Below are 12,212 nucleotides of genomic sequence, written 5' to 3'. Positions count from 1 at the left end.
CCAGTGCCATCCTCTGAACTAGCCCCTCCCCCACAAGTTGAGAAACAAAACACTGGCATATGCCACTTGTGCTCCTAACAATGCACCTGGGAAGGCTGCCTCCTTTGCCCCACCCTAGATACATCACTGAAGCTATGAATACTGTAACACTAAGCCTCCAACGCTGAGGTTACATGAATCTGTACTTCGTGCAGTTCATTACCTTAGATATATACATTACCAAATTCATAGCCTTGTATGCCTTGCACATTGCCAGCCTTAAATGTACACTAACTAGGCAGCCTTCCTAAGGTGCATTTTGTCTCTGGGTGCTTTTCTGCTATTTTATTCCCCAAGAAACACAACTGTTACTTAGAATAAAAGTTACAGAAATATACCCCACAGCTATACAGTTGGGGAGGTAACTGAACTTTCAACTCCTTCCAAGAACAGCAAGGAATAAAATGCTATGTAAGCAGACAGGCCAAGCACAGTAGAAAGAAAATCAGTGCATTCTGAACCAAAAGGCAGCAGTATGATCAAATTCATATTTTTTTTTAATTCTTGGTTCTGGCAACAACTGAATGATGGACCAAGCATGGACAACAACGTACCAGACAATTGTTCCCACCATCACTTTCTGATCAGATCCACATTTGTGCATAATGTTGCTGCTCCCTTTTTCTTGTCCCATCAGGTAAACTGCTCAGGATCACAATCAAAGCAAGACAGTCCCCAAATCGCTCAGAAAACATGTTTATGCAAAGCCTGTTCTATAATCTTTCTAAATGTCTGTTAAATTAAAAGTTACCCATAAATTGTGGCACTCAATTAAGTTCAGAGCTAGGAGTGAGTTTTTGCCATACTTTTGGCTGATTCAATGTAGAGTTGGTGGTATTCCTGTCAAATAGTTTCAGTCAATTCATCACAAGACATGGGATTTTATGAATGGCTATATGAACGTGTTTAGTCTATCAACTCCAAGTATCGAAGAGCAATATTTAATATCTGACCCACCTTGTGTCCACATTTTTGGACTTACCAGATTTCTTCATTAAGCTAGCAGTTAAGAATACACGAGTCAAATTAACTATAACTGCTAAGGCTGTTCTGGGGGAAAATGAACTGTTTGATGGCTTTGCAGGATTAATGTGATTTGTACAAAGCAACCTGTAATACTTAAATGTAGAATAAAGCTGATGTTTATCCCATGGCCATTTTTCATCACAGTCAGATGGCTATAACTGTTGCATGGAGGAAGTGGGACCTGTCTTTGGATTTGATTGATTCACTTGTCAATTATGCAGTTGAAACAGTCACTGATTTGGTCATGCAAGAGAAGCGTGCATTTGTAGGACGAGAGATGAAATATCTTTGTTACAGTACTTTTTTTTTTTTACCACAGTTTAATGTCTAAGGTGTACACATCAAACTGATGGGTACAGAGGCCATCTAAATTAACTTACCATTGCTGCTTGATCACAGTTAGTCTCGGATTTGGGCAACAGCAAAGCCAAACCAACCATTTGCAAAAAAATAAATGTAAAACCAGGATTGCTATGCCTAGTGTATGTGTGGTGGGAGCAGCAATGTATTCAAAAGTAACAAGTCAGTCATTTCATTCACTTATCAGAAACATAAACACTGCACTCCCCAAGTGTTCATCTTTCGTATGCCAGAAGCAGGATGTGTGTGAATGTGACCTATCAGTATAGTGGGGGCACAGAGTAATGCTGCTGTTGTACAGCTTTGGTTGATTTTTTGATGGTGTCTTCTGTGAATAGTATGCAAGCTCTTGGGTCTGTATGTTTTTATCCATGTGCTCATTTCCCCGAACATCACTGGTATTGGAAAACTGGCATTCCACCAAATTGCCTTTAAGCATGCAGTGTGCACTTACACTTGTGCATCTTGTGACAAACCTAGGTTTCGGGGAGAGTGCTAGTGCGTTTAAAAATGTATTGCAGATTTTTACCTGTGGACTCAGTATTGCAACGTCTAGTCTAAATCCAGATCTGCTTAGAGGGGTTCAAAAGATTGTTGCAGCTTCTACTAGGGTTGAGGCCAGTTTGTTGTTTACTTTAATTCCTATCATCCATGTGAAGTGCGCACAGAATGTTGCTACAGCTCTACTATGGGGTGTGGGCAGTTGTTTCATCAGCTCTCACCCTTCCAAGTCTCGGCTGTGCACAAGTCAATAGAAATTGTCTACGGACAGTACTGTGAGTAAAAATTTAACTTTCACTTTCCTCACAATCATTAGACATGGGTGGTGGACATAAGGAAGCATGTGGTTATCCTGCATCTCACAACTTGAACTATGCTACTTATAGGTTCATAGGTAGGTACTAGGCAGGTATTAGGCTATCTGCCCAAAGGCATTTATAACCCTAGCCAGAATGTGTTGGCTTTCGCTGCCCCCTTAGATTAGTTCCCTGTGCCTCTGTCCAGCAGAGCCATTGAAGTGATCCCTGGGGTAAACTTTGTTTCCCATTCACTCAAGGTTCCTCTTGAAGAAGGTTAGCGAGGAGCTCTGCCTAATGTAGATTGGAATCTTGTTCCAGAGCATGGGAAGTTTCTGTGACACAAATATATCCCTCCAGCATGTCCTATTTATTGTTGTGGTGAGGTTTAGATCCCTGGAACATGTGGCTCGAGGAGATATGGTTTTCTTTAGGTGGAGCATGTCCATCAATTCTGGGTTGGACATGGCCTTGTATGTCAGGCAGAGATCACCTCTGAGTAAGTGGTATGCAACAGAGTACAGCTGGAGTTTCTTTACTCGAGCTGCATAGGGCATCTGCTTGAGGCCAGTGATCCTCTTGGTGAGGAACTTCTGTGGTCTTTCCAGTTGTTGCAGGTGTCTTTTAAGGTACATCCCAAATGGGGCACTGTACTCTGTGATGGGTCTGAGTGATGCGTAGAGGGGCCCAATGACCTCTTTCGATCTGGATGCAAACCCTTTTGTTATTAGGTGGGTTACATACACGGATTTTCTAACCACTCTGGCAATGTGATCAAAGGAGAGGTTACTATCTACTTGGGTCCCCAGATCCCTTAGTATATCTTACATATTTAGGGGGCTACCACCTATGTGGTAGTTTGTGGGTACTTTGTTTTTTACAAAGAGGATGACTATGCACTTTTTGGCATTTACCTTGAGGCCATGGTTTTGACAGCAGGTATCTGTCTCAGTGAGACCTTTTTGGAGGATTGGAGGATGTGTGCATCAGCCAGAGAGTCAATTATAGCCCCTAGTTTGCAGTCATCTGCGAACATGGTCAGCCATAGTCCTCCTGTGTGCTTGCCTGTACCTTGAAGAATTATATGCCGAACAGGAGGGGCCCTAGTTCGGCTTGGTCTTCTGTCTGTTCCTTCAGTTCCATCTCAGTTTGAAATCAGAGTGGTAGCCATGTTTTGTGGGTAGGGTGAGGAGACATTCCCTATATTGTATATTTATTGTAGATACACACACACATACATAAGTGTGTGAATATATAAGTGGCAATCTGTGCCTTCACCACAATCTAATACTAGCACACGTCTCTTGGTTGGTGGGGTTGCAAAGCAGGCAATCTTCCCCATGTGTGTAGGTACTCGTGTTTTACTGTGAATTGTTTTGCTAGAAATTTTTTTACTTGACAGAATGCTTTCTTTGCTCATTTTCTGTTAAGCCTATTATTGGCTCAAACAGTTGGAAAATAGCTCTAAAATGCACCTTGCAGCATAACACTGGTTTCTGGAGGCCTAGTAGTTCATAGAATCCAAGTTTAATCTGATTTATTCCACATTTACGTTGCACTCATGGACAGCTAGGGTGTGCTGAAAGAATGCAGGAAAAAAAATCAAAGCAAGACTAGAATTCCTTTCCTTAGTCATTTTATTCAAATCATTTAATCAACTAGGCTAGGGAAAAACTAAAATGAACCTCAAAACACCTAGAACCCCCATGGTTTGACAGTATAGCAGCCCCCAGCCTCCTTGCAAAGTTATTTCCTCCACAATTCTAGCAACATCTAACCCAGTTATTGCGGGTTGAAATGATGCAGGAAAAAGCTCAAGAGTAAGAAAATGTGCAAAAAAGTCATCGTGACAACCACAGTGGCGAGGGATGGGGAAGCAGTAGGTAGCAGGGGCCCCTGGTACACTTTTTCCTAGAGCCCAATTTCACCTAAAGCCAGTCCAGCTTGTACAAATTAAATTTTTTCTCTAAAAATATAAATACTGGTAAACAAGAAGGCACTAAAGTAACATAACAGGTAAAATCACAAAACCTTTTATTGTCCAAAAGTAAATTAAGAATCATAAATATAGTAACTTAAACTGACTAAGCGCTTTCACTCTCATGGGCATCTTCAGTTAACTTCATTGAGAGCAAACTTTAAACACAACTATCAAATACATAATTAGTCAGAGGTGGTGAAGCAGGAGAATAGTTAATTAAATAATTATCCCCTAAAATACTTGTTCACCAAGCCTTAAACTCCTACACAACAGTGTTTTGTTTGCTGAAATCACAATGAGTAGATACTACCAACAAATGAAAACAAAATAAAATGAAATAAAATGTAATAAATTAAAAACAGCGTGTGCAGTAATAATACTCCATGTAAGCAAAAAACTCATATCTAATACTGTGTTTAAAAAAAAAACATAATTGTGTATTGTATACAAGCTGCCTTGTGTCTTAAAATACATGCTAGAGACAATGCATCGTTAATACCAGGAGCATTACTAGCATCAAGTCTCAATTGCCAAAGACATTTCCTTAATTTCCAACACAGTTTTGAAGTCTTCCCCAAACTCCTTTGTGTAAAGCCTGTCAATAACAGTACTTTTATTAACAGTAGAGGTTTGAACTTGATTAGAGAAGATCCTTTGGAGAAAGACCTGCTAAAATGGCTAAATGTGGAAACTGCAAGGTCTGTAAATTTATTAATGATGATCCTTATTGTTTGTTTAGGTAGCTTTAGGAGAACTTTGAAGAGCCCTGGTCACTGTAATTGTAATACGAGCATGGTTATTTACGCTGCAAGCTGCTTTATCTTGCCCAGCCTTCTACATAGGAGCGACTACCAGGAAGTTGAGACAAAGAATTCTAGAACATTATAGGGATATAAAAAATAAGAAAAATACTAATTCACTATATGTTCATACGAATCAATGTCCAAATTTCAAAAAGTTAATTTTTTTTTTTTGTTCTCGACAGGCTTTACACACAGGAGTTTGGGGGAGACTTCAAAACTGTGTTGGAAATAAGGGAATGTCTTTGGCAATTGAGACTATGCTAGTAATGCTCCTGGTATTAACGATGCATTGTCTCTAGCATGTATTTTAAGCCACAAGGCAGCTTGTATACAATACACAATTATGTTATTTTTAAACACAGTATTAGATATGAGTTTTTTGCTTACATGGAGTATTATTACTGCACACGCTGTTTTTAATTTATTACATTTTATTTTGTTTCATTTTTTGGTAGTATCTACTCATTGTGATTTCAGCAAACAAAACACTGTTGTGTAGGAGTTTAAGGCTTGGTGAACAACTATTTTAGGGGATAATTAACTATTCTCCTGCTTCACCACCTCTAATTATGTATTAATTGATAGTTGTATTTAAAGTTTGCTCTTAATGAAGTTAACGGACTGAAGATGCCCATGTGGGTGAAAGCGCTTAATCAGTTTAAGTTGCTATATTTATGATTCTTAATTCACTTTTGGACAATAAAGGTTTTGTGATTTTACCTGTTATGTTACCTTAGTGCCTTCTTGTTTATCAGTTTTTTTCTCTCCCTGAGAAATGCATAATTAAGGCTCAAATTGGGAAATCCTACTTGAGAGAAGATGCAGCTCTCCCCACTGTTCAATTTCTATGCAGTCATTCTGATTAGTGACATACCTATTATGCATTTATACATCTTAAAAATATGATTTTCTGTCTAATCATTTATCTGCATCTGGGACAAAATTCTAAACATACACTTCACCTACAAAACGGGACATGTGTAAAATGCATCACAGAACTGGGATCATAAATTTGCAACACTCCTCTGATAAGCCAAACTGTAATGTGTATTAAAAAACCTGAAAGGGATTAATGCTGCCTCACTTCAGAAATTTTACTGCAGTTGTTTTGAGAGACTGTTAAGGTGTACTCTACCTGGAAATACATTCAATTCTATTCTAACTAATACAGACCTTCAGATAAAAGATCCAAAAACAAGCTCATAAGAAATATTTTAAGTAAAAACTAAAAAGGAGTATCAAACTGATTTTCTTAATCCACTATGTACACTTATGTGAGATTTAAATTTCTAATGGGAATGTGATCTGTTTATAGCTGCTGCCCTCAAATGTTGTCAAAGGGATCAGTTTCTGAAGGTAGTACTGCAGTCAACTGCCTTCCTTGGAGTTCTGTTTCAGTACTGATAGCACATCACTTGTAAACGTACGGTATTACTAAAAGTGCCTACATTTTATTCCAACTCGTTTGGAGTGGTATTTCTGATGAATGTAGTATTTTCTGAGAAACCGGTTAAACTTTTAAACCCACTCTTACACCTGCTCTTCTGTATCCACCATCAAAATCCCTGGTGTATACCAGTTACCAAAGGGACAAGTATAACACTGGACTTGCATCTCCTCTGAAGACCATCTTAGAATACAACACCCTTAACCTGCGATACCATGTCAGTCCCAGATCAAAACATTCCTGATATGCCACACTTGCATTTAGATTGCTAGCCCTCCAGGCAAGGTAGGGTTCCTATTATAACCTCAAACTTGTAAAAGTTCGAATGTCACATGGTTGACACCATATGACTGAACTTTTACACGTTCGAAGGTTAAAACAAATGGCTCCATACAGCGCAAATGATTTCCACTTTCTGCACGTAAATGCAATCTGAGTTGGTATATTTAAGTAGTGGGTGTGGGGGGTGCAGCCCTCCACATCGGGGTGCAGGGAGTCTTGGCCCCCTGCTCAGAACGTTTAGGTAAATTTTTCTTTATTTTTTTTATTTTTTATTATATATTCAATGTTTCAAAGTTTGCTCATATGGGGTTGATCATATGAGGTTCTAATTTTTGAAACTTAGAGTATATAATATAGACCTGCAAGGTATTATAGGTTCATATGGAGGTACTAGGCAATTGGCCCTAAGGCCTATTATAAGCCTAGCCAATAAGGCACCCTGGCCTTCTCCACCCAAGAAAATTATTTTCCTGTGCCACAGTTGAACAGAGCCACAGAAGTGATCCCAGAGGTGAATTTCCTATTTCTCATCCAATCAAGATTTTTCTTGAAGAGTGCTAATGAGGGAGCTTTGTTTGATATAGATAGGTAGTTTGTTCCAGAGAATGGGAAGTCTCTGGAACAGGAATCTACCCCTCCAACATGTTCTGTTTATTGTGGTGACAAGGTTTAGGTCCCTAGAGCATGTAGCTCGGAGGGGGTGTGACATAGCTTTGTATGTTAGGCAGAGATCACCTCTGAGTAGGCGATATGCGATGGAGTAAAGCTGGAGATTTTTGAGACTGTCTGCATAGGGCATCTGTTTGAGGCCGGTAATCCTCTGAGGTATTTCTGTGGTCTGTTCAGTTGTTGTAGATGTCTTGTGATGTACATACCAAAAGGGGCGTTGTACTCTATAATGGGTCTAATGAGTGACCCATTACAGAGTACAGACACATTTGGGGCATTGTTTTTCAGCTCAGAGAAAGCATTTCAAACTAAGGCACAATATACAGCTGACACTGAGCTGCTGCTATACTATTTTATTTATTTAACATTTCTTTTACCAGGATAAATCCAACTGGACAACGGGTGTCCATTTTCAGTAAAGTCCTGGGGAGAAAAGCTCCAAGGAAGTAACAGTATGAATACACACATTAAAGAACAAAAAAGCTAGCATACAGGTAAACAGTTAAAAATAATCAAAGTACGGTCAGGTTACATGTCTACAATAACAGCACAAACTGTGCAAATAAGATACTCACATAGTACAGGAGGTTACATGTCTACAATAACAGTACAATATGCGTAAATAAGACACTCGAGTAGGTAGATATTTACAATATTTACAAGTACATTGAAGGTGACAGTATGATGTATGCATTGGAGGCTTCAGTGGGTACTTTGTCTACAGGGCAGTGAGGATTCAAGGGGGGTCTTTGCAGTTACAGAGAGGGTTAGCAATGAAGTGTGGTCTGAGGAGGCCTTTAAATGTGCTTGTGTGATTTTGTAGCCTGAGTTCAGGTGGGATGTCGTTCCATGCTTTTGCAACCTCATGGGAGAATAGGGCTTCTCCAGAGTTGTTCTTACATGGATTGACTTCAATCAGGGATTTGTTACCTGAGTGTAGTTCCCTGTTGGAGTTGTAAAAGTTTAACATGTCAGCTAGGGCAGGGTTCTCCCAGGATGGTATAGAATTTAATGAGCTATGACTAGTTGGTGGTAGCGTAGCAGGTTTGGAAATTCTAACCAGTGTAGTTTAAGTAGGGATTGGCAGTGGTGGGAGTGTGATCTACTATTGGCAGTGAACCTAGCTATTTTGTTGCAACATGTGGAGAGTTTGTTCAGGTCAGTTTTATTAATGTTGGTAATAACTGGAGAGGCTTACAGGAATGTTAAGAGATTAGTTCTGGCTATTGTAGTTCTAGACTCAGGGGTTAGGAACCGTTTGCAACGACAGAGGCAACCTAGTTTTTTATGGACTTAAGAGATAGTTTGGGATGTGTGTGTGTGCTGTATTTAAGTTGTTGATCAATCGTGACACCTAAGCAGTTTGGCCTCAGCTACTGGGGTGATGTGGGTGCTATTGGATGACAGGGTGGTGAAGGTGGGAGCACAGTGTTTAGTTAGGTGGAATAGCATTAGCTGTGTTTTTGGGGGTTTAGTATCAGCTGGTAGTTTAGCCAGTTCTCTGCCTCAGTGAAGGATTCTTAGGCTTTACTTTGTAGTAAATGGATGTTGGGTGCTGAGCAGATTAGGGTTGTGTCATCTGCATACTGGACAATATTGGCTTTAGTGGTTGCTAGGTGGAGATTTGTAAATATGTTGAAAAGAAGGGGGCTAAGGATTGAGCCTTGTGGGATGCCGCATGTGAAAGAGTGGGGGGAATAGGGAGTTGCCCCATTTGGCAGATTGTGAATGGTTTAGGTAACTTTTAAACCATTGTAGGGTGGGGTTATTGAGGTGGAGTTCAGAGAGGCAGGTAAGGAATTTGTTATGGGGAAACTATTGAATGCCTTAGGAAGGTGGCAGAGACCAATTTCCCTTGGTTCCTGGGTGAGTTTATGGTATTGGAGAAGTTGATTTGGGCAGTGTTTGTGCTATGGGATGGTCTGAATCCATGTTTCATTTTGGATAGTAGGTTGTTGCTTAGTAGGTGGGTAAGGAGTTGGTGATGGATACATTTTTCTATAATTTTTTGAGAGGGGTGATAGGATTGCAATGGAATGGTAGCTGGAGAGGTCAGTAGAGGGGCCACCCTTGTGGAGGGGGATATACAAGGTTTTCCATAAGGATGGAATGGTGCACATTGAAATAGATCTATTAATGAGTAGTGAGATGAGGTAGGCAACGGCCTTGGATGCAACTTGGAGATACTGGGCTGGGAGACTGTCGGTGGCTAGGGTGGTAGGTTTGAGTTTTGCTAAAAGTTTTTGAATGGCCGATGTTGGTACTGGGTTGAGTGAGAAGGTGGTGGAGTTAGTCTGTCAGTTTAGGGATTGTGGTTGGGGTGTGGGCGATATATCGTTTACTAGTTTCAGTATGGAAGAGGTAAAGTAGTTAGTGAAGCCTGAGGCTATGTCAGGGTCAGTACCTTCGATGTCTGGAGGTGGTGTTTTTTCTGGGCTGGAGGATGTTTTTCACTGCAGCCCAGAATTTTTGTGGGTTGCTGTTGCGTTTCCTTTGTAGGGAAACATAGTGGTTTTGTTTCTCCAACCTGACCTGCTTTTTTGCTTTATTTCTAATTTCAGAAAAGGTTTGCCTAGTTTTGGGTGTTTTGTATTTGTTCCAAGTTATCCAAGCTTTGTCGCTAGCCTTGAGTAAGATCTTTGTGGTTTTGTTTAGCCAGGGGGTAGGGTTACTGCGTACTCTGTTTTCAGTGGGGTTAGTTGGTTTAGAATTTCTAGGAATTTGGAGTTAAAGTATTCTACTGCATTATCAAGGGGGAGGGTTTTTAGGCGATGCCAGTTGCAGGATTTTAGGGTTTCTGAGAATTGTTCTGAGAAGTGTTTTTGGGAGTGGGTTTGCAACGGAGGGTGGGTTGGTAATTTCAGTTTGTGCAGAAGGAGAAAAGTTGGGTTATGGTCACGGAGGGAGTTGGGTAGTATCCTGCATAGGTGGGCAGTGTTGGGCTGGTTAGTGAAGATCCAATCCAAGGTGGATTCACATTTGGTGGTTTTGTCAATTCTTGTGGGTGAATGTATGAGTTGAGTAAAGTTATATAGGTTTATGTGGTATGTGGTTAGTGGCTGTTGAGTGTATACTGTTCCAGTCGATGTTGACATCACCTAGGACTACAGTTTCTTGGGAGTGGGAAGCCCAATGGAGTATAGATTCTAGGGTCCTAAGGTTGTCTCCTGGCGGTATATAGATGCCGAGTAGGTTTAGTCGTTTGTGTTGGTTTAGCAGGAGTTTGGTGAATAAGGCCTCTGCATTGTTGAAATGTGGGGTTTCTTTTTTAAGGAGCTGAACTTTTAAATTGGATTTGCAAAGGGCAATCCCACCACCTCTTCTGTGAGCTCTATCTACTCTTAATATATTAAAGCCAGGTGGGGTTATAGAGTTATCTTTAATATAGTAGGCATCCATTACACAAAACAATACAAACGGTGCATCATCCACACAATTGTGATACTGACAGTGAACTAGCAAGTCTCCCCAAAGTAAGTTAGTCCAAGGAGAAAACCCAAGGATGGCATACATTACATCAACTGCATTTTAATCTTACCTCATTACAGCCCAGGTTGTCTACTAGCTGATGAGTACTTGCATGTAGGGGCTGCCCAGCATTAACAGGATTCAAGACTACTTTATCACCCAATACAACCTGAAAGAATGGAAAAACTGTTTAACATTTCAGTTTTAGAGCCCAAACAAAAATATATTTTACATTCTAGCCATTTCCTTAAACAGACAATCAATTGCTCTGGTAGCTGAGCTTTTAACTATCACTTCAAGTACCAGACTAATGCATTTAACACACCTTCAAATTTAGAGTCACAGTGCATACACCAGCAAACAATGGAATGCAAGAAAGTTCCCTTGTAGGACATGCAAAAGCACAAAAAAGCAATCAGAACACTACCAAAGACTGCAGGGAATATCTCATACTAATTTAATAAGTTAAGCGCTTTCATCCCATCACCAACTATTTTACATAGGACTGCTCCTTCTCTCCTGTTTTGGCTACTTTTGATTTACACAAGAGACAGTTTTTTTTTTCAAAACAGGTTTATTGTTTTAACATACAAGAGAAATATCATAATTTTATACAAGTAATTAAAAATAGGTATTATTATAATATTCAACAAAACAACTAAAGTATTTACAAAGACATCCACTACAATCAGATCAATTAAACTAAAATACCATGCTATTGAAATTAAAATTTTTTTAATAAATTTTGTAAATTATCCCATACAATAAAATAAGATGTTTTTCTATTTGTTCTAGTCCTAATTGTGTTTATTTCCATATGGCACACTATATTCATAACATTTTTAAATTCATTGAACGAAGGAGGTGTATCTGAAATCCAATTTCTAGTTATTTTCCTAGCCACTGCTAGAATAGACCATAACAAGGGAAGCTTAACCTTTTTAACACTTTGAGGTACAGGTGTGTTGAATAATATAAGAGATTTAGAAATAATGAAATTATCTATAAAAAGAGCCTGCAAAAATTCATTAACTGACTTCTAGTATTCTTTCAATTTTATACAGTCATAAAACATATGAGCCCAGTCAGCATTAATTTCTACATTACATCTCTTACATAGATTATCTTTATTTATTTTATTCATCATCAAAGGTGTATAAAAAAGATCTATGTAAAAATTTCCATGTATAAAGTCTCCAGACAATGGAAGACATAGTTTTATAAGCAGATTCCAATATATATTGTTTATCTTGTTGATTTGGTTGGTCCCCATTAATAGAAGTGAAATAATTCCAGTATGAATCTACACTGTAAAAAGTTTCTTGTCTGATAACTTTATG

General features: G+C 39.3%; 1 protein-coding gene across 1 annotated transcript in view; it reads right to left on the bottom strand.

The window, feature by feature from the left end:
• Positions 1-12,212, bottom strand: part of ITPR1 (inositol 1,4,5-trisphosphate receptor type 1) — a 2,510,606-nt gene that overhangs the window by 2,005,085 nt on the left and 493,309 nt on the right. Inside the window, exon 7 of the mRNA XM_044076407.1 lies at positions 10,943-11,041. Coding sequence (XP_043932342.1) covers positions 10,943-11,041 — 99 coding nt within the window. The remainder of the gene's footprint in view (positions 1-10,942; positions 11,042-12,212) is intronic.

Source organism: Protopterus annectens, chromosome 7.part0, assembly GCF_019279795.1.
Source record: "Protopterus annectens isolate FY-2018-M chromosome 7.part0, PAN1.0, whole genome shotgun sequence".
NCBI lineage: Eukaryota > Metazoa > Chordata > Ceratodontiformes > Protopteridae > Protopterus > Protopterus annectens.
The sequence above is the reverse complement of the archived record's forward strand: the minus strand, read 5'-3'. Positions and strand labels throughout refer to the sequence as shown.